The sequence below is a fragment of the Peromyscus eremicus genome, chromosome 7 (genome assembly GCF_949786415.1).
Source record: "Peromyscus eremicus chromosome 7, PerEre_H2_v1, whole genome shotgun sequence".
NCBI lineage: Eukaryota > Metazoa > Chordata > Mammalia > Rodentia > Cricetidae > Peromyscus > Peromyscus eremicus.
In genome coordinates, this window is record NC_081422.1 from 39,161,537 (window position 1) to 39,180,806 (window position 19,270).

The window sequence follows — 19,270 nt, forward strand, 5'->3', positions numbered from 1 at the left end:
AAACCCGAGGAGCAGGTTGTGGGGACACCTAACTTACTGGTGGGTGTTAAGAAGCACAGGCAAGGCCTTTAATCCCAGCACTTGGGAGACAGAGGCAGGGGGATCTCTGTGAGTTCAAGTCCAGCCTGGTCTGCTGGAGTGCTATCAGCCACTGTCCAGTCAGGAAACCTGAAACCGTTCTAATTGTTTTAACAGAGGATATTGAACATAACAAAGTGGTTACAAAAGTATGTGCAAGATGGTACAGCAGGTAAAGGTGCTTGCCACAAAGCCTGCCAACCCAAGTTCAGTCCCTGGAACTCACAAGGAAAAGGAGAGAACTTTTTCTGGTAGCCACATGCACTTGCATGAATATACACACAGCACACACGTAATTTTTAAAAAATTTAACATGGAAAAACAGTAAAACAAGGGAGAATAGGGACTGATGGAAGTTAAAGATCGGTACCTAGGACAGGAGTTGGCTGTGGCTGGATGCTGAGGGCTAAGGAAGATTGCAGAGCCTCATCCATCACTGCAGGGACTTTGAGCAAAGCTGTTGCTTCCTCTCTCCCCTGCCTGCCTCCCGTGACAGCACGAACATGAGAACAAGGAATTATATATGTATGTATGTATGTATGTATGTATGTATGTTTGGAAGCTCTGAGCCCCGTCTTTTGGAATTTTTATGGGGACCTCGTTGTACAAGCGTGACTGACTCCAGGACAAATATGTAGAAATAAGACTAGCCCCAAAGACTGTGATCGATTGCTAGATGCTGGGGAGGGAAAGCTAGCAAGGCCCGTCTGCTTGCTCCTTCAGTATTCCCTGCTCTGGAGAAACAGGCCAGTAGAGGTAGAGCCAACAGAGCCTGATAGAGACTAGACATGGCGGATGGAGAGAAAGGCAGCTTGGGCGTAAGCAACTGTATTAATGGGTAGTGGAGCCAAGTACTGACGGGAAGCAAGTGGGACCTCGGTGGATTAGGGGGAAGGTTCCACTGTCAGCCTGACGGACCAACACACACAAACTCAGACCAGCTGTGATCACGTCAGGCCAGAGGCTTTGGTGCTGCTCACTTGGACACGAGGCCAGGCGGTCTGTTCTCTGTTCTCTTAGCATCAGTGTTAGTGTTTAACTGGAGGGGAGGTGTGCTGGGATAGGAGCTCAGATACTGCACTAGGTTTTCAGGGAACAGACCACCTTGGCTGAGGTTCTTACCCATGGTAGTTAATGTTCCATGTTAAACTAACAGACACTGAACTGCTGCTCCTGGGGGTACACAGGCGCTTGCTGTGACTGAAAACTCACTTAGTACAGAGAAGATTGGCATGGCCCCTACACAAGGATGACACACACATTGGCGAAGTGCTCCGTGTTTTCCCTCTGTTTGAATCTGTTGTGTTTTGTACAGGACATTATCCTCTGTGCTATTTTGTGATTGTGAAACTGTTGGAAATGTTTAAAAGAGAGAGAGGGAGGGAGAAGGCTGTGTATACATTGGCAGTGTAGATTAGTAGCTGAGCACTTGTGTGGCATGCACCAAGCCTTGGGTTCTGTCACTAGCACAGCAAAAAGAAAGGGGGTGGAGTTCATTCTAAAACTTACTTGGAAAACCAGGGTGGTGATACATGGCTGTAATCCCATGTACATGGTGGAGGCAGGCAGATCAGACGTTCAAGGTTATTCATCCTCTGTCCAGTAGTGAATTCAAGGCTAGCCTACACTACATGAGTCCTTATCTCAAAAAACAAACACAAATTAAAAAGTGTTGAAGGAATGAACAAAGACATACTTATTCAGTCAAGGTAGTTTACTGTGTGTGCAGCACGAACCAGTAACAAGAGAAAAATTACAAAACAAGATACCAAGAAGGGAAAATAGACTCTGTACTCTATTGCTCTCCGGTCATTTACATGTTGCTGCTTAAAAGCATTCTTAGCTCTTTGGGGTTATGTGGGTTCCTGATTTCTCTATGTCCCTAAATCTTCTGGCACTGTTGACTTACATGCCCACTGTGACCATCTCCTAAATAGGATGGGGCAGCCAGGGACTGGTCAGGGATGTTGCTGCATGGGGGAGAGGCATGCAGAGACAGAAACCATTAATCCTGAGTGCTCAGAACACAGTGAGTTGCTGAAGGCCAAACATGGGGAGCCTGAGAAAGCCATGGGCCCTCCTTTCCCTGGGGAATGTGCTTAAAGTGGGAACACTTGTACGAAAGGATGCATAGCCACACGCTGTCCTGGGAGCCAGCCAACCTGTCGCCTCCTCCCGTTCATCTTGTGCTAACACCAGAGGCTGGCACCTGGGGGCTCCAGCCAATGGAAGTCTAATGCCCAGTGAAGAAGAAGGTCTAGTGTATGACCTTTGATGCCCAAGAGGAGATGGGGACAGAAGGGCAGAGAGATATGCAGCAAAAGGGGCTAATTTGTGCTTGGCCAGGTCCCTGGGCAAGGGGTCGGTTCCTGAGCAAAGGGCAGTCTGGTTCTCTACGATTAGCAGGGGGATGGTTTTCCTGAGGGAAAAAGCTGCATAGCATAGGCAGGACATACATCCGAGCTGTGCAGAGACCCTCCTGTCCCCCACACAGGCATCCCTCTGCCTACTGTACGAGGTACAGAGGACACTAGTGTGGAGCACATAGTAGGCCAACCTCTTACATGTGGGGTGACACCTGAACACACCAGGTTCCATCTGCCTGGGCCCAGCTATCACATGCAAGACCTCAGACTGAGTGAGTACAAGGGGCCTAGCTCTGACCAATGGTTTGCCAAGGCTAGACCATGCCTTTCAGGTTAGAGTGTAATAAAATCCATCATGCATGACCCACAGGGTACCCCTACCAGGAGGGCCATGTGGCAGTGGCATGGCTTCTTCGTGACCACAACATGGCCAGGCAGAGGAAGGCTTGAAGGAGACACTGGGGTGGGGTGCTCTGGGGAATCCACAAGCCGCCTGGGCCTCATGCCTCACCCTCAAGCTCAGAGCCAGATCTCATCACTGCTTACACTGGACACTCGGTAGATGTAGCCCAACATCGGGAGACGGATGAAGCCTGTGCGTCGGAGATGCCAAGGGCTTAGTGACGTTGGTTCTCTGGAGCTTGGGAGAGCCCTTTCTGCCCCCGCACCCAGGGGTGTTGGGTATGAGCACAGGGATGTGAAGAGGAGCTAAGGAGAACAGCAGGGCCCTGCTCAGTACCTTGGCTGGTGAGGAGGCCACCATGCTCGGCTTCCAGAAGCTCTGGACGGCTGCTGTGCTGAGCCATTGGCCGCTCTGTTGCTTTCCCTGTTGGGTAACAGATGGGGTGGTGCCAGGTCAGGGCTTGGCCCAAGGGGACACATGTCCTCCTAAGAACCGGGGGCTCTCTCTCTTAGAAGTTCTAAAGATTAAGCCCAGGGAGAGAACTGGTCCCAGGCATACCTCTGAGATCCGGAGTGAGGTCATTGAGCTGAAGGTTGGATGGGAGGGACATGTTCTCACGTGGCAGGCGTACATTATTCAGTTTCAGGTTATTGGAGTCACTACAGGATAGACAAAGGCTGAGACAGACCCTGGTACCAGCAGGCACGCAGTCTGCTTTGAGGCTCAATCCAGACCTCCCAGAAGCCCAGGTTACCACCTGTCCTTTAGTTTCAAATCCAGTGCCTTGCATTTTAGTTTAGCCCATCTGCCCAGCCCCAGGAAGCATTACCTAGATATTAGAGATGGACGCCGGGAGGGGCCTGAGGACAAAGAAACCATGCCACAGAGTCAGTGTGCCCTCCCATGCTGGGCTCTGCCCCCTGCCCGTTCAGACTCGAGACCCTTGAGCCAAGAGTCTCTCAAATGCCCAGGCCTGGTCCTGGGACCGGAGACAGCTCCAGTACCTATCCCTGCTGTCTGCAGGGCAGGCAGCCACACCCCCAGCCCTGCCCAGCAAGTGCTCTGCCACATGGCAGAGATGACGGGCTCTGCCCAGCTCTGCCTGCCACCCTTGCTGCTGCCCACCCCCCAACTTCACTGTTACTCTTCTACCACCCTCAGCCTCCACTGCCTCTGACCCTACCTTTAGTTTTCCTCTCTTTCCTGCAGACCAAACAGGCCACCAAGGTACTGAACCCCACTAGAGTGCCCAAGGCAAGCCCTCCAGCCACAACGATGCCCAGCAGTGGCACTTCCACTCGGGAGGCCAGGAGCCCTGCAGATTGTCCATTGGTTAGTTTGCAAGTGAGCATCACCCCCGACCCCGACATGCCATAGCTCCAACTACTCCTCCCTTGCCCAAGGTGGCTGGGAACAACTCAGCCACAAGATCCACCCACGGGGCAACAAGGCCTCCCTTTCCATTCCAGGACCCCGGCACCCACCCGAGGGTTTGCCAGGCCAGTGGCTTACCTGGAGCCGGAAGTGAGGCACTGGTGACACCCACATCATTGGTAGCCACCACTGAGAGGTTGTGTGCCAGGCTGTGGAGCTGCAGGTGCACGGTGTGGTTTGTGAGCCAGGGATAGTTCTGAGCATCCAGCACCAGGAAGTCAGAGGCATTCACAGTCACTGACCCATCCTGGTCAATCCAGGTGACATTGGCAGGCGGGTTGGCCCGCACCAGGGCAAACAGGACAACCAGAAGGCCTGGGCCCTGACCTTCCTGATACTTGGCCCCGACCTGGGCAATCTCTGGTTTAACTAGAGCAGAGCAGAGAAAAATGTGCTTTCGTTACAGTCCCTCACTCTGGCCCCTTTTCCCAAATGTGGATGGAAGCCAGGGCCTAGGAATTTCCCCAGAAGGACGTTAAGGAACAAGTAAGTAGCTGGGCCTACTGGCCCAGCATTAACTCACAGTGATTAAGAGAATAAAAGCCAGGGGACTGGGCATGTGGCTCAGTCAGTAGAGTGTTTGCCTACCATGCAAAAAGCCCTGAGTTTGATACCTAGCAAAGCATAAAACCAGATGTGGTGGTCATGCCTGTAATCTCAGCACTCAGGAAGCTGAGACAGGGATTTCCAGTTTGAGGCCACTTTTGGACACACAGCAAGACTCTGTCTTAAAATTTAAAAACCCAGCTGGGTGGTGGTGGCGCATGCCTTTAATCCCAGCACTTGGGAGGTAGAGGCAACAGATCTCTGTGAGTTCGAGGTCAGCCTGGTCTACAGAAGGAGATCCAGGTCAGGCTCCAAAGCTACACAGAGAAACCCTGTCTCAAAAAACAAACAAACAAATTAAAAAATCCTGGGCTGAGGCTGTAGCTTAGTTGGTAGAGACTTTGCCTACCATGCACAAAGTCCTGGGTTCAGTCATACCGGGCATGGTAGCACCTGCCTATGATCTCGGCACTGGAGAGGTAGAAGACCAGAAGTTCATAGCCATCCTTGGCTATGTAGTAGCTTTGAAGAAAGTCTCAAAGTATAAAAATAAAAAAAGAATAGAAAGGTAGCCAAAGGGTCTAGATTTGCATCCTGGCCTTGCTTCTTAATGTCTGTATGACCTTTGGCAGACTGTTTAATATATTTGTGCCTCAATTTCTCATTTGCAAAATAGGGACGAAAATAGAAATTCCCTTATAAGATCAATGAGGATAAAGCAAGCTGCATTGCAAAGTGTTTAATGTTTGTGAATGTCCGGTTAAAGTTGAATGTGTCATGCATACCAGTAATCTCAGCACCAGAGAAGCTGAGACAGATTTGCAAGTTTGAGGCCAGCCTAGGCTATGTAGTAAGACTGCCTCAAAACAAAACACTCAACACTCAAAAGTCTCCTGCTGGGGGTCCAGTAATGTCTCTCCCTGCCCACCTCAGGAATACTTACATTGCACATTGAGAATGACTGAGGCGTTGGCTGACCGGCCACTCCCTGGGTCCTGTAGGGAGCAGTTAAGTTCATGCTGCGCACGCTGGGCAGTGACCGTGAAAGTGCTGGTGCCTCCAGAGAAGGCCTCCCCGCCCACACTCAGTAGTCTTGAAGTGGTGGCCTCCTGTAGCTGTCCATCCAGGTACCAGGCTAATCGGGGAGTGGCAGATCCCCCTGCCACCCGACAGGTGAAGGCATGGCGCTCATTCTCCCGAAGTGCTCTCTCGGCCCAGGTCTGACCATCAATCTGTGGCGCCAGCTCCCCCTGACCTGGAACACAGCAGGCAGCCTCTGGGAGGGGCTTAGACAGACGAGTTACAGAGGGTCAGCAGGCCAAGAGACAGGCAAGCTGGTTTCTCTCACCAGGGCCTGGCTGGACTTAGGATAGGGATGTGGGGATAGGGGAACCCAGCTCAGGGGCCTGGAGCGGGTATTCTGAGGACAGGCAACAAGGAGAGCAAAGAGGGGGCTCTGGCCCCTTAAATGTTTGGCCAAAGGATGAACAGGGGTGTACCTGAACTTAAGAGGGCTGGCAGGAGCAGCAGTGTGTGCCGGAGGGTAGCTTGGCTTAGAGGCAACTCCATGGTGGTCAGGGATCGACCTCCAGGCTGCTGAGAAAAGGGTATAGCCTCCGTACCAGCCAGGCAGGTCTAGCAATTCCTGCAAGAATTTACCATGCACTGGTGTAGACTGGCCCACAGCGGCCAAGACACGGGCACAAACAGGCACAATCAACAAGATCCAAAGGAAGAGAGACACTCTGCAGGCACAGAAGCCAGCACTGACAGTAGGTGATGACAGACAGACAGACACACACACACCACACCACACCACACCACACCACAAACACACACACACACACACACACACACACACACACACACACACACGTAAGCCAGCACTGACAGTAGGTGATGACAGACACACACCACACCACACACACACACACACACACACACACACACACACACACACACACACACACGTCCTTCCCCTTTCCTCCATGGGATCGTCCTTCTCCTGACCTCTCCTGGACTGGCTCTCCCTCCCAGCTCTCGCCATGCACCCCTTTCCCAATCTCCGCTGCTCAGGTGGACTTGGATTGAGAGCATCAAGGAGCCGGGGGCGGGGGAGAGTGTCGGCGGAGCATCCGGGGCTTCGGAGCATCCTGGCTCACCTGGCTCCCTCCCGGAGCAGCGCCCCAGCAATTGCTTAAATCTGGGGAGCGCCGCAGTCCGCTGCAAGGGCGGGGCCCACGCCAGGCAGGACCAATCGCTGCCCGAGCACGGGCAGGTGGCCGCTCCAGCCCCGCCTTCTCCCGTCCGCTCCGGGGTCCCCACCCTGAGGCTGGCTGGTGAGTCGGCGGACGCAAAGCAGACGCAGTCGGCAGTCCAGGAAGTTTTATTGGGTCCTGGTTGGGTCAGGGTTCCCCTTCTCCATCATCCCGCGGCCGCGCTCAGCGCCCATTGGTGGGCGCGCGCAGCTGCCCCATCATGTCGGCCAGCATCCGGTTGCACAGCGCGGCGTACGGGTTGAGCAGCACCAGCTGGCGCCGCGCGAACGGGCTGCCCAGTCGCGCCGCCTGCTCGAAGTCCCTGCGGGCGTCGTCGTCCCGGCCCTGCAATCGCGCCAGCAGCCCGCGCTGCACGAAGCTCTGGCAGGCGGCATGACCCCGGCCGCCACTCAATGTCACCGCGCGCTCCAAGTCCTCCAGGGCGCCTGCGGGCCGACGAGGGGGGGGAGGGGGGGATGGCGCGGGTCAGCGGGGTGCGGGCATCCGAGCCCCAGCCCACCCGCTGAGCAGCCCATCCCCGCAATTCACAACCCGCCTTTGTGTGGCAGACTTTTGAGCCAAGAGGGATTGTCATTCCTAATAGGGAGGTGACGGGTTAATAGACGTGGCTTGGGGGCCACCCACGGGCAAAGCTGAGATTAAAGTCCAAGGCTCGCCCTGGCCTCGTCCCCGGTATGTTCTACCACTGATGGACCCAAAGGTGAATGTTGCTGAGAGCATTTGGTCATTGTATTAGTGAATCTGCCAACTGCCAAAGAGCTGAGGCTCACACCGCGGATAAATAGCTAAGCATCTACTGTATGCTTGGTGACCCACTCTGAATCCTAGAGTTCAAAAAACGTATCATTGGGGCTGAAGAGATGGCTCAGCGGTTAAGAACACTGACTGACTGCTCACAACCATCTATAACTCCAGGTCCAGGGGATCAGACACCTTCACACCAACGCACTTAAAGTTAGTAAGAAACATATCGTTAGCTACACAACTGTACCTGCTATAAAGTCAATCTCCTCTTTTCGCCTTTCCCCCTCTTTTCTACTGCAGGCTATGAAAGCGGCATTCTTCTCATTTCCTCCTTCATTATCTCCATGGTCTTCATTACCCTGTATCTAATTTCACTGGAAGGTCGTGGAGCCAGAGCTGGCTGCCCTGTTTTATTTTTGTGATTCTCAGAGGAATATACTTGGGTTGAGTCTCAGAACTCAGAACCTCAGGCAGCCAGTTTGGGGGTTTTGTGAAGTCCACCAGCTGCTGTCTCTGGACCCTGCTTCAATCCATATTCTCTATAGTCTCCTAAAGTGGCTGCCAGGCCCCTGGCTTTGCTCAGCACCATCCTGGAGAAAGGCTAGTTCTGGTTCAGGAAACACAGTAGAGCTACGCTCCCGACCCAACCCAGACTGCAAACTGAGCCCCTCTGGGACCAGGCATTGCTCAGTTTCCCTCTCCATGGCTAGTCTGCTGGAATCCAAGCCCCTACAGGTGGAGTCACCTCTGACACCCACTTTCCATCTGCAGGCTGTCACCAACAGTCTATGGCAGACAAGCCTGCAAAAGGACCTCTTTGGGTATCATCTACTGTCATTAGGATGGAGTCCAACTCTCTAGTTTAGGTTCTAGGACACCGCCAACTAGTCCTATCTATGACCTGGTTCTCTACCAGGTCTCTGGCTTACACTTCACACCCACCTGGCCTCCAATCCCTAGTACTATTCCTCTCTGTCCCATGATCCCCATTCTAGTCACAGTAACCTGAATACACCAGGTTTGATCCAGTTACCTTCCCTGGCCAAGATAAATCCTTGAGTGCCGACCACCTTCTTCTCTGACACTTGTAGTTTGTCACCCTTGGGTCTCTGCACACTTCTGCAAAGCTCTGCTTTCCATCCTTCCATGGGGGCTGCTGCAGCCAGCCTGGAGATCTGAGGCTCCTCGGACCTAGGCATGCTTTCTAGGCTCCTGCAGACTGTATCAACTGATTCCTCATCTTTCAGAACTTGCCCTTCAGGAAGAGGTCTAACGCTGCTTTCTCTCAAATGTGCCCGCTGTTAGCCTAGTTATGAGTTCCCTGGGGAGCAGTACTATGGGATTTAGAGCCCTGCCACCTCGTTCATAGCTGAGCCTAGCCACCCCTCAGCTGGAGGACACTGGGGAAGCTATTTAACCTCTGTATGCTTCCTTTTCTTCATCTTCACAATGGAATTGACAACACATACCTTTTCGGGTGGTCACAGGGATTGTTAGTACAGCCTAGTTGAGTGCATCATGCCTATCCACAGTGACTGCTATATAAATCTTTTATCCTCGCGCCCTCTACTTTTAGCTTATTGTTGCCTGGAAGGCTCTTATTAAATGTTCCTTAAGTTCACGAACAGAATGTAGCCTCTTGGTTTTCCTAACAATTTCATGAAGCTAGCAGAATCCATACCCTGTCCTGGATTTTATAGGTAAGAACATGGGTGTCAGGGAGTTTAGGGTTTCTGTTCCTGAAATGCTCTCACCCCACAGCCAATTCATCTCTGCCCTTCATGGAAGGGAGTCTTTCTGTGGAGGATCTCTGGTGTCTTCCCCTCACCTGCTACATCCCCCTGGAGCCGCCGGGCTTGAGCCCGGTTGTTGTAGGCAGAGGCTCTCTCAGGCAGCAGGCCAATGGCTTGGCCAAACCTCTCCAGGGCTGTGTGGAGGTCCCCAGCTTCGGCGGCCCTCACTCCCTGCAGCTCCAGGGCCTTGGCCTGCTCCAACTGTGCTTGAGGGAAAACTCCATCTGCACCGGGGAAGAAACAAGGTGGGGACGTGTACAGTGGGGGAAGAAAATGAAAAGACACCTTGGGCTCCAGCATTATGGCACCTGAACCATAATGCTGCCCGGGTGTGCATCACAGCAGAGGTAACTTGCGGAGTCAGGGAGGGATAGGAGTAGCTGAGGTCATGAAAACTGCGAACCAGCACTAAGAGACCCGAGAAAGGGACACCTGTACATTGGTGACTTGTTCTAGACCACAGTCCCAGGTTGTGGAGCTTAGATTTGAACCCTTCTCTTTGGCTCTTTCGCTTGTCCTCATTTTGGTTTACACACTGCCTTTGACACAAAGGCCACCGTAACAGTCCCAGGTTGTGAAAATGACTCCAGATCTGTCCTTCACATTTTCAGCCTGAGGCTGTGGTAAGGGCTCACCTCCTGCAGAAGCAAAGCGCCTGGCTTGTCATGTGCTCAACAAATGAAGCTCTGTTATGGCAGCGTGTGTCAACTGAGCCGCCATCCCGCCCTGTTGGTCTTCCACCCTTGTTGCTGGGGGGAGGGTGTGTGTAACATCCCTTATGTCAAAGCTTTGAGAGTTTGACTTCAGCCAGCACTTACGCTTGGATCGTGGGAAGATTGGTTTAGTGGTATGAGGGCTGAGTGACTGAGAAACTCTGGCCTTCTCTGGCAGAGCGATTCCTGCCAACCCTAAGCCCTGAACCTTAGAGGACCTCTCTGGTTCCGATCACAGACATAATCTGCAAGGGTGGAATGAGTGAGGGGTCCTGCCTCACCATATCCTGTACCTCAGGCGCCAGCCAGCCGGCCTATGGAGAGGTAGATGCCAGGGTCAAAGATTTACCTTCATCCTCTTTCTTTGCTTCTTCTAGGTCCAAGCCAATGACATCTCCAAACGGGGAATCAGGGTTGAAGATGGCCTGCAGCACTGCCTGATCATTTGGACTCCCCATGGTGCTCAGCTCCCAAAGTCCCCAAAGGTAACTCAGGGTACAAGGGAAGATGGGGAAGAGGGCAGGGCTTTTGGCTGGTAGTTGTGAATGGAGGAGGTTCTGTTTGGGGACCACCCCCAAGTCAGAAGGAGTGTCTTCCAGCCCTTGGCTCAGCCTCCATGGCTAGGGTTAGTGACCTGGCCTGGTAGTTATACAGTATTTCCCAACTGGACCCATACCCCTAACACAGAATAAACAAATCCTGTTTCAGTCTTAAGGTGGAGTAGAACACCGAGGGTACCAAATGCTTTCATTTTATTATGGTCGGGTTAGAAACCACTAACCTCCTATTAGAGGAGATAGGTAGACAGAAAGGAAGTCCTTCGACCCAGAATCTGTGAGGTCCTCGATACACATCACTGCTCAGTGGAGGACACTCCAGGCAAGGGAACCATCTTAAAGAAGAGAGGTTGATCGAAAAACCAAAAAAAAAAAAAAAAACCAAAAAAAAAAAAGGGAGGTCGGAAGGCACCGGTAACTCATTCACAAGCCCCTCCCTTCCCCACCCCCACCGAGGCCAAAGGAATCGAGGCAGAGTGCAGCAATAAACTTGACATGTTTATTAATTAAACTATCACTTAAATAAAAAAAAGTGCATAGAAAATAAACATGTTTAAAAACTCCTTTTTTTGTTTTTACAACTATGTACACTTTTTACTTTTACATTCAGTCTTTCGTAGAGAGCTTTCAGCATTTATTATTTTTGAACTATTAAAGTATTCTCCTTCATCCCTGTCTCAGGGAGTTAACACTGATGGACTTTAGACACATTTTCCTCCCCCACCCCCGCCTTTTCTCTAACCAGAAGCTTGGAAGAACACAAGGGAAAAAAGGGAAACAAAACAAAACAACAAAACAAAAAAACCCCCAAAAGATCCATTTTACATGATACAGCTGTTGAGAAATGTCTTATTCTAGAAATGAAGCTTGTCACTGTTCAGCTCTTGAAACAATTATTCAACTACCTGTATTTGCTAAGGAGACTGTTAAGTTCAGGAAAAGAAACACCACAAATCTATTTTCTTGGTTGAAAGACAGAACTAGTGTACCTCAGAACAAGAAACCAGAAAGCACAGAACACAATTTCCCCTAAATGCAGGTGGTAACCCCAACATTCATAACCAAAAGTAGAGAAACGAGGAGTACAGGTACCAGGCGGCAATGCTCACAGGCAGGAAGAGCCCAGGTGATGCGTCTCTGCATTGCACTCAGACCTTGGGGACGGGCATCTGTCATCCCTTTGTGGTTCGGGGTTCCTGTGTAGGACTCAGAGGCTCCAGGAACCGGATGTTTTCCTGCCTCTACTAGCAACTGCAACACAATCCTTACCTATAGTGTTAAGAGAAGTAAAAGCCATGGACTGAACTAGGCTTTGTTACACTGGTGCATTCCTATATTAGTTCCTATATATATATATATTTATATTTATTTGAAAACCAAAACAAACAAACAACAGAAAGGTTGCAAGTTTTCCGAGTGTGAGACTTGACTGGTATTCATGATTTTTCATGATTCGGCACAAAACTATCTGTTCAATAACTTTGTATTGCTTTAAAACGAAGGAAAGGAAACGTAAAATTACACCCAGCCCTTTGCAATGACCCGCTTTTCCTTAAAAACAACAACAACAACAACAAAAACCCAACTTGGTTTCTATGAAAAAGAATCCCAAATCCAAAAGAAGTGAACATCTGATGAGGCTCTGACCTTTAGTATTTTCAGGTTTCTGATTGAGCGTCAGTCCTTTAGAAAGATACATTCATTAAAATATTTTTTTTGTCTTTTTTATATGCGTGTTGTATTTTTTTAATTTTTAGGTTGTTTTTTGCTTTTTTTTTTTTTTTTTTTTAGTCTTTTTTTTTTTGTTTTTTTAAATCAAGGTTGCTGCATGGTGCTCATTGGATTGGCCGGGGGTTGATAGAGGTGAGCTGGGTCCTGGCAAAGGAGGTTGGGTTGAAAACCTAAGAGGTGCCAGGGCTTCCCCCTAAATTGTGATTGGTCTAAAAACAGGGAAGGGGTTGTGCTGGACATGGTGGATAACGATGAAGGAGTCCAGGGACCAAGTTCCGGCCAAAGGGTCAGCGCCATGCAGCTATTCTGGTTCCACAGTTGTCCTGGCCACCAGGAGCCACAACAGGTTCTAGCAGCAAAGCCTTAGTGAGCTGGCTCTGAGAACCCAGGGTTTGCAGCTGTCACTCCTGGGGATGGGGATCGCCCCTTGGGGGATTCTCGGGAATGACCCACCACGCAAGTTCTCAAGCTGCACTCTTGTGAGGAGGTTCTCTTGGTCACTTTCACAATGAAGTCAGACATGTTTTGGAGACAGCTGTGCCCTTTGTTCTGTCGCCCCCGTCCCCCCTTGTGGGGAGACTGGCTTATCCCCCAAGTTGCTGGCAGGTATGCTGAGTTTTGGCAATGGACTCAAGGCTGAGCTGAAAGAAGGATTTCTCTTTCTGTGGTTGACAGTGGGTGGGGAGCAAGGCAAACCTTCTGCAGCTGGTAGGAGGAGGAAGGTGGGTCCCCCCCGTCCTCAGGGATCGGGCTTGTAGAAAGAGGATGAGGAGGGGGCTCACAGTACAGCATGGCCTAGCAGGGCAGTAACTAGGTCTGTTAGCTGAGTTTCCCCCACCCTCTGACTGGCCTTTGGGTCTCTCTCAAGGTGAATGCATGACCCATCAGTGCATTAATCGTTTCAGTAACAAATGCAGCTTCAATTTTTCTCATTAAAAAAAATAGGAATACAAGGATTTACAAAAAAACCTCACACAGTGCAATAAGAAAGGAAGCCAGACACGAGTGGAGCCCCTCGGGCCACTGCGTCTTGTTCATGGGCAAAAGGAGGGTGGGGGGTGAGGTCTGGGCAGAGTGCTTTCCCCAGTCCCCTGCTGGCACTTCTCCACGATGACAAGGAAGTCTCTGCCATCCTGGCCACAGTGCTGGGCGTCCCACATGACAGTGGAAACAGTGACAATGTTCCAGCAAAGCCACCAGACAAAGTTCTTAAGGTCATGGAAGAAAAGGGAGCCCAGGATGGAAGGCACAGCAGAGCCGTGAGTCCTGGGCAGAGAGTGCTGGGCTGTATCATATTGCTTGGCTGACTTCCGCAGGAGAAAAGGCCGCCCCACCCTCTACGTGGACTGCACTACCCTGAAACCTTGTGGCAGGTGCAGAGGTCTGCTTGATCGCGAGCGGTCAGGCTGGTCAGGCTGTGCTTCAGTTTCAACAGGCTGCCCCGAAGAGGGCACGAGGTGTCAGTGGGTTCTTTGTAGGGACAAGGACTTGGCGGGCAGAGAGGAAGGAATGGGATGAGATCTATGAGGCAGACAGGAATGGCAAATGTCAGGTCGCCAACTTGTTGGCCGCTAACTCTGAAAGAGAAAGGCAGGGGAAATGGAGCGCTGCTCTGCACTCTGGAGCTGCTCCAGAGGGAGGGGGCAGTGCAGGAGACTGGTGTGCCAAGGTGCTGTAGCCTCTAGGAGCTTCCTTGGCAATGGAGGGCAGTGCCTAACAGAGCGGGTGACCTTCCTTCTCCATCACCGTAAAGAGCAGAGCCAGGGAACATCTAGGTCAATGGGCACGAACAAGCTACACATGGAACAACAAAAAGTACACCTTCCAGGGGGAAGCTGGGCAGGAAAAACCAGACTTTGTGTGGACAGCTGAATATTTTCTCTAGCTTCATCCTATGAAAATAAAAAGTCATTAAAAACCGGTCTTCTTTTAAATTAGGATAATACCACGGTTTAAAAAATAGCCTCGTCGTTAAGTGCTTCTCCCTATGAAGTGCTTCGCATAGAAAAATATACAAAATATATTTACATTTATAAAACCTTAAATAGTAAACTGTAAACAGAACAGAGCAAAATCCAATGACTTAATTGAACAGGTTCAAGACACTAGCGTGGGGGAGGAAAGAAACATTGGCTGCTGTTTGTCCACAAGTAACCGGGGCAGTAGTGCCATTAATCTGCTCAGCCGGGCGGCACACAGCTGGCAGAGGTCCCTCAGCTCGGGAGGCCTAGTCCCCCAAGTCGGGGGTCTTGAGATCTCATTAGTGTTCTTTTAGCTGGACACTGACCATTTGGAAATTCATCATCCTATGTCTTTTAAGATAGGGAAGAGGACGTAAGCCTGTCCTAGGAAGGGGCTGGGGCTTATCCCGGTTACTGTACTCTGGCTGCTGCATGACTCAGATCCTATTTAAATTATCTTTAGCTTGCTTAAAAAAAAAAAAAAAAAAAAAAAAAACCAAAATCTTGCTACATATATCACTTTAAAACTCCCAGTGGAGCTTTATGAGATCTCGGAATTCCGTCTGGTTATGGCCAATGGCTCCTGTCCACTTCTCCGCCTGGAGTGCTTACAGGCTCAGAGGACTTTCTGTAGGCACTTCCTATACCCAATAGGGAGTGTCCTTGAGCAGGGAGGTAAGCCCTGCCACCCAGAAAGAAGAATGGGAAAGCAGCAGATGAAGGATGGAGGAGGGGAGGAGGAGGAGTGAAAGGAGGGATGGAGAGGGAGCCGCTCCTATCGTCAAGAAAGGTCACTGGCTGCGGTAAGGCTCACAGGTTAACACTCCCACTTACAGCCACAGGCTCAATGTTTGGTAATTAATTGGCACAACCCCAAGACAGCCTTTTGACACCAGAGGTGCTAGGAAACCTGTCTCCCAACCAAAGTGAACTCATAAGCAGTAGGGAAAACCACCAGCCCCTCTGTTTGTTAACAGATGGCCACAGGCCAGGCCGAACTGGTAAGCTACCAGGTATCCCACCAGCCCTGTATCTGGGGTCTTATCTGACCATCGCTCACAGGGCGAGCTCGGGCTGAGACGAGGATGACACTCTGAGGACATGCTCAGATCCCATCTCCTGTACGTAACCCTCTCCACGCTCCTTCCGGGTAGTCCCCCAGGAGCCCATTTCCCACACTTTACAACAAACACAGAGGCCCCAGGAGAAAGCCAACCGTGGTTGTTTCTTTGAGACCCCTGTCTCTCACTATGATCACATGATGTGAATGTGGGACGCCAGGGTGCTCGGCCCGAGGACCCTCAACTGCCTGCTCAATCCTGGAGCTCCTGGCCGCTGGGAAATCCTTCAGCATGGCTTTGGGTGGCCCTGGGTCCTGGCACTCCATCACAGGAAGATGAGCAGCATCAGTTCAGGAACTTCCGGCATTTCTTGGCGCCACAGTTGCAGGGCAGCTTGTTGCTGGCGTCCTCGATGGGGAACTTGTAGTCATAGGTGAGCTCCTCCCCGCGGTAGATCTTACGCATGGCGAAGATGACGATGTGCTTCTGCCCATCGATATTGATGACCCGAGAGTAGCAGTTAGGCTCACAGGAGTGATTGATGAAGCGTGCGGCATTCCCATGCATGGTGGCATCCACCACCTCCGAGTCATCAATTCGGAACATGTAGCAACCAATGCCCTACACAAGTAGGAAAAAGAACCATTTATTTACTTATTAATTTACTGAATCAGACCCAAACTCGTGCACATGCTAAGTAGGAAAGCACTCTACTTCTGAGCCACATTCCCAGCCCTGAACTTACTCTTTCTTTCAAGAGCTTTAGGACGTGGGTGGGGGCCAGAGGACAACTTTCACGAGTCAGGTCTTCCCCTCTACCACATGGGTTCTGAGGACAGAATTCCGGGCATCAAGCCTGAGCCATTTTGATTTTCAAGATAGGATTTCTCTGTGTAGCCCAGGCTGACCTTGAACCTGAGGCCTGAGGCTTCCCCCTCAAGCTCAAGTGCTGGGATGGCAGGTATGGAATCATCATACCTGGCTGAACTTATCACTGCTCGGGGTTAAGAACATTTCCTATGTTGTTCCTGATGTTACCAGAGAGGAGCCAGTTTCTTCTAAAATTTCCAAATTTCTCTCCTAGTTCCTATTTTTCAACATGCTTTGAGGAGGAATTTCTACACTATAGAAATTCACTAGACTACAGGAAGACTGTTCACGTCATAGTAAAAACCTAAAACTTCTGTAGCCATGTACTTCAGATCCTGGGGTACACAGACCAATCACTAAAGAGCACCTTCATTTACTAATCCTTAGAGGAGTTCAGATGGGGTTCATCACCAAATATGGAGAGGTAAAATGGTTTTTAAAGTTTTTATGGACTCAATACCCCTCCTCACCAAACAACAACAAAAGCAACAACCCACCTCCGAAGTGAAGTCATGTTATCATTTCTTCTGGGATCCAAGGACTGTGCTAAGAGTTCATGGCCCCTTTCTAGAGCAAACGAGAATCTAGGGAGGGAGCTAGGCACTCACCTTGCTGTCATAGTATTTCTCCCGCTTGTCAGTTTGGATGGAGCGGATGACATTGCCAGCATACTCAATCACCATCTCACCTGCATCAATGTTTCTCTTACAGAAAAGACCGCGACCGTGGATGGGAGACCTAGGCCATGGGCACAGGAAAGACCAGACACAAATTTCCTCTTTCAAATTTTTTAGGTCTATACATGCCTGCTGCCTGTGGAGGTCAGAAGGCAGCATTGAACTTCCTAGAACTGTAGTTACAGATGGTTGTGAGCCACTGTGTGGGTGCCGGGAACCAAACGGAGGTCCTCTACAAGAGCAACTGCTGCTCTTAATGGTTGAGCCATCTCTCCAGACACCAAGATACAAATTTTCAAATTAATGAATTGTGTGAATAGGTGAAAAAAGTCTGTTAGTTTTCTAATAGAGACAGACACCTAGTCAGGGAGGTCTGGCCTCACCTCATTTGTGTGTATTATACTGTACTGATGAATTACCAAACATTAATGATTTCTCCACTGTAGCCCACTAGAAGAAGCAGAAGTCTTAAGTTAAATTCCTGTTCAACACTGAGAGCTGCAGCTACGACAAGCCAGACTCAACAAATCTATTAAAAACCTCAATGACTGAAGGAGAGAGGTATTTGGTCCACTTTCTTTGGAAAAATTTTAGTTTTCTGAAATTCGAAAATCGCAGCCCTACCTGTAGACACCAACTGCCTCCTTCGAAGTCTTTTTTAAGTGCCGGAAACGCATGGGCATCGGGAGATCCATGCTTGTTGCCCTCCTAAGAGATAAGAATGCTGTTACGAATTCAGTTCTGAGGGGTGGGCTGGGCTGCTACAGGGCGGGCGTACTTGCTCCATGTCAGCCAAGAGTGCCTCAGGCTCTTCTGCCTCTGCCTCCCAAAAGTCACCACCAGACTTCATTTTGGGTTTTTTTGAGACAAGACCCTTGTGGCCCAGGGTAGTCTCAAACTGGAGGCAACACTCCTGCCTCAGCCTCCTGAGTGTTGGGACCATACGCATGTGCCCATGGTGACTGACTCCACTGTAATATATACAGCTCTTTGGGACAATAGTAACAAGTATCACAAGAATAGTTATTGGGATAGAATACTGTTAAAGAAAACATGCATCCCACAATTTTTCAAATTTCATATTCATATTCATTTTAACTTTTATTTTTTTGTGCACTGGTGTTTGGCCTGCATGTCTGTGTGAGGGATTCCGATCCACTGGATCTTGAAATAGACAGTGGTGAGCTGCCATTTGGGTGCTGGGAATTGAACCCAGGTCCTCTGGAAGAGCAGCCAGTGCTTCCAACCACTGAGCCATCTCTCCAGCCCCTTCATATTCTTTATGTTACCAGCCAGCTAATGCTACTTCAGTGTAAACTATGTCTCAGTCTTCCAAATGTCACCCAAGAAACTGCCATCCCATCAGACAGTGCCCTGTGCACTGGCGTGAAAACAAGTTTTTCTTTTGTGTTTTTTATTTGTTTTGTTTCTTTGAGACAGGGTCTTATGTAGCCTAGGCTGGCTTTCCACTTAAGGTCAGAATGTAGCTGACGATGATCTTGAACCTGAGATGCTTTTGCTTCTAATTCCTGACTGCTGGGATTGCAGATGTGTAGCACCATGCCCAGCTGAAGAGGGGAGTTCTAACAACTATTAGCAAATTTCCAAATTTTTTTTTTTAAAGATTTAACTATTTATTATAAGCACCAGAGATGGTTGAGAGCCACCATGTGGTTGCTGGGAGTTGAACTCAGGACCTCTGGAAGAATAGTCAGTGCTCTTAACCACTGAGCCATCTCTCCAGCCCCAATTTCCAAATTTTAATGCCCGTTTCCCTCTCCAGCCCACAAGAAGCAGTAGCAGTCTCATGTATATACAGTACACTAACCATTGTTAACCAAGAGCTGCAGGAGTCAGGCTGTCAGGTGACTGGCACCAGGACTTACCGGGCAGACTTCAGCTGTACCTCTTCCTCTTCCTCATCGTTAGGGTTGTATTCAGGAGGCTGTCGATGTTTAGACGCCAGGAAGTTAAACATGTCAAATGCCGACTTCCTGGAGGCAAAAGATTAAGGTTTGTTTTCAGAGAGAGGTTCTAATAACGGAGTGAAGATGGTG

At 50.1% G+C, this 19,270-nt stretch overlaps 3 protein-coding genes and 1 non-coding gene across 5 annotated transcripts in view; 1 reads left to right on the forward strand and 3 right to left on the reverse strand.

Annotated features, from left to right (window-relative positions):
• The first annotated feature begins 1,260 nt into the window (after nt 1-1,260).
• Nucleotides 1,261-1,362, forward strand: LOC131915719 (U6 spliceosomal RNA). Its single transcript, XR_009380380.1, has one exon. It is a non-coding gene; the product is annotated as a U6 spliceosomal RNA (small nuclear RNA).
• Nucleotides 1,363-1,890: 528 nt separating this feature from the next.
• Nucleotides 1,891-6,414, reverse strand: Tmem25 (transmembrane protein 25). 2 transcript variants are annotated; one of them, XM_059266872.1, is made up of 8 exons: nt 6,327-6,414; nt 5,771-6,082; nt 4,360-4,650; nt 4,031-4,162; nt 3,677-3,707; nt 3,391-3,506; nt 3,184-3,258; nt 1,891-3,037 (listed from the first exon to the last, which is right to left on the reverse strand). In XM_059266872.1, exons 1-8 carry the CDS (start codon nt 6,394-6,396, stop codon nt 2,964-2,966), a joined length of 1,101 nt encoding a protein of 366 aa, XP_059122855.1. In that variant the 5' UTR covers nt 6,397-6,414; the 3' UTR covers nt 1,891-2,963. The 2 variants fall into 2 exon arrangements, with proteins under 2 accessions (XP_059122855.1, XP_059122854.1); XM_059266871.1 differs by lacking the exons at nt 4,031-4,162; nt 5,771-6,082 and having other exon boundaries at nt 6,327-6,396.
• Nucleotides 6,415-7,268: 854 nt separating this feature from the next.
• Nucleotides 7,269-10,814, reverse strand: Ttc36 (tetratricopeptide repeat domain 36). Its single transcript, XM_059266873.1, has 3 exons — nt 10,706-10,814; nt 9,679-9,867; nt 7,269-7,531 (listed from the first exon to the last, which is right to left on the reverse strand). The coding sequence occupies exons 1-3, from the start codon at nt 10,812-10,814 to the stop codon at nt 7,269-7,271; spliced, it is 561 nt and encodes a 186-aa protein (XP_059122856.1).
• Nucleotides 10,815-15,699: 4,885 nt separating this feature from the next.
• Nucleotides 15,700-19,270, reverse strand: part of Kmt2a (lysine methyltransferase 2A) — a 79,522-nt gene continuing 75,951 nt past the window's right edge. Inside the window, exons 33-36 of the mRNA XM_059267734.1 lie at nt 19,100-19,207; nt 17,838-17,921; nt 17,145-17,274; nt 15,700-16,287 (exon numbers count right to left, since the gene is read on the reverse strand). Coding sequence (XP_059123717.1) covers nt 16,012-16,287; nt 17,145-17,274; nt 17,838-17,921; nt 19,100-19,207 — 598 coding nt within the window. The 3' untranslated portion in view covers nt 15,700-16,011. The remainder of the gene's footprint in view (nt 16,288-17,144; nt 17,275-17,837; nt 17,922-19,099; nt 19,208-19,270) is intronic.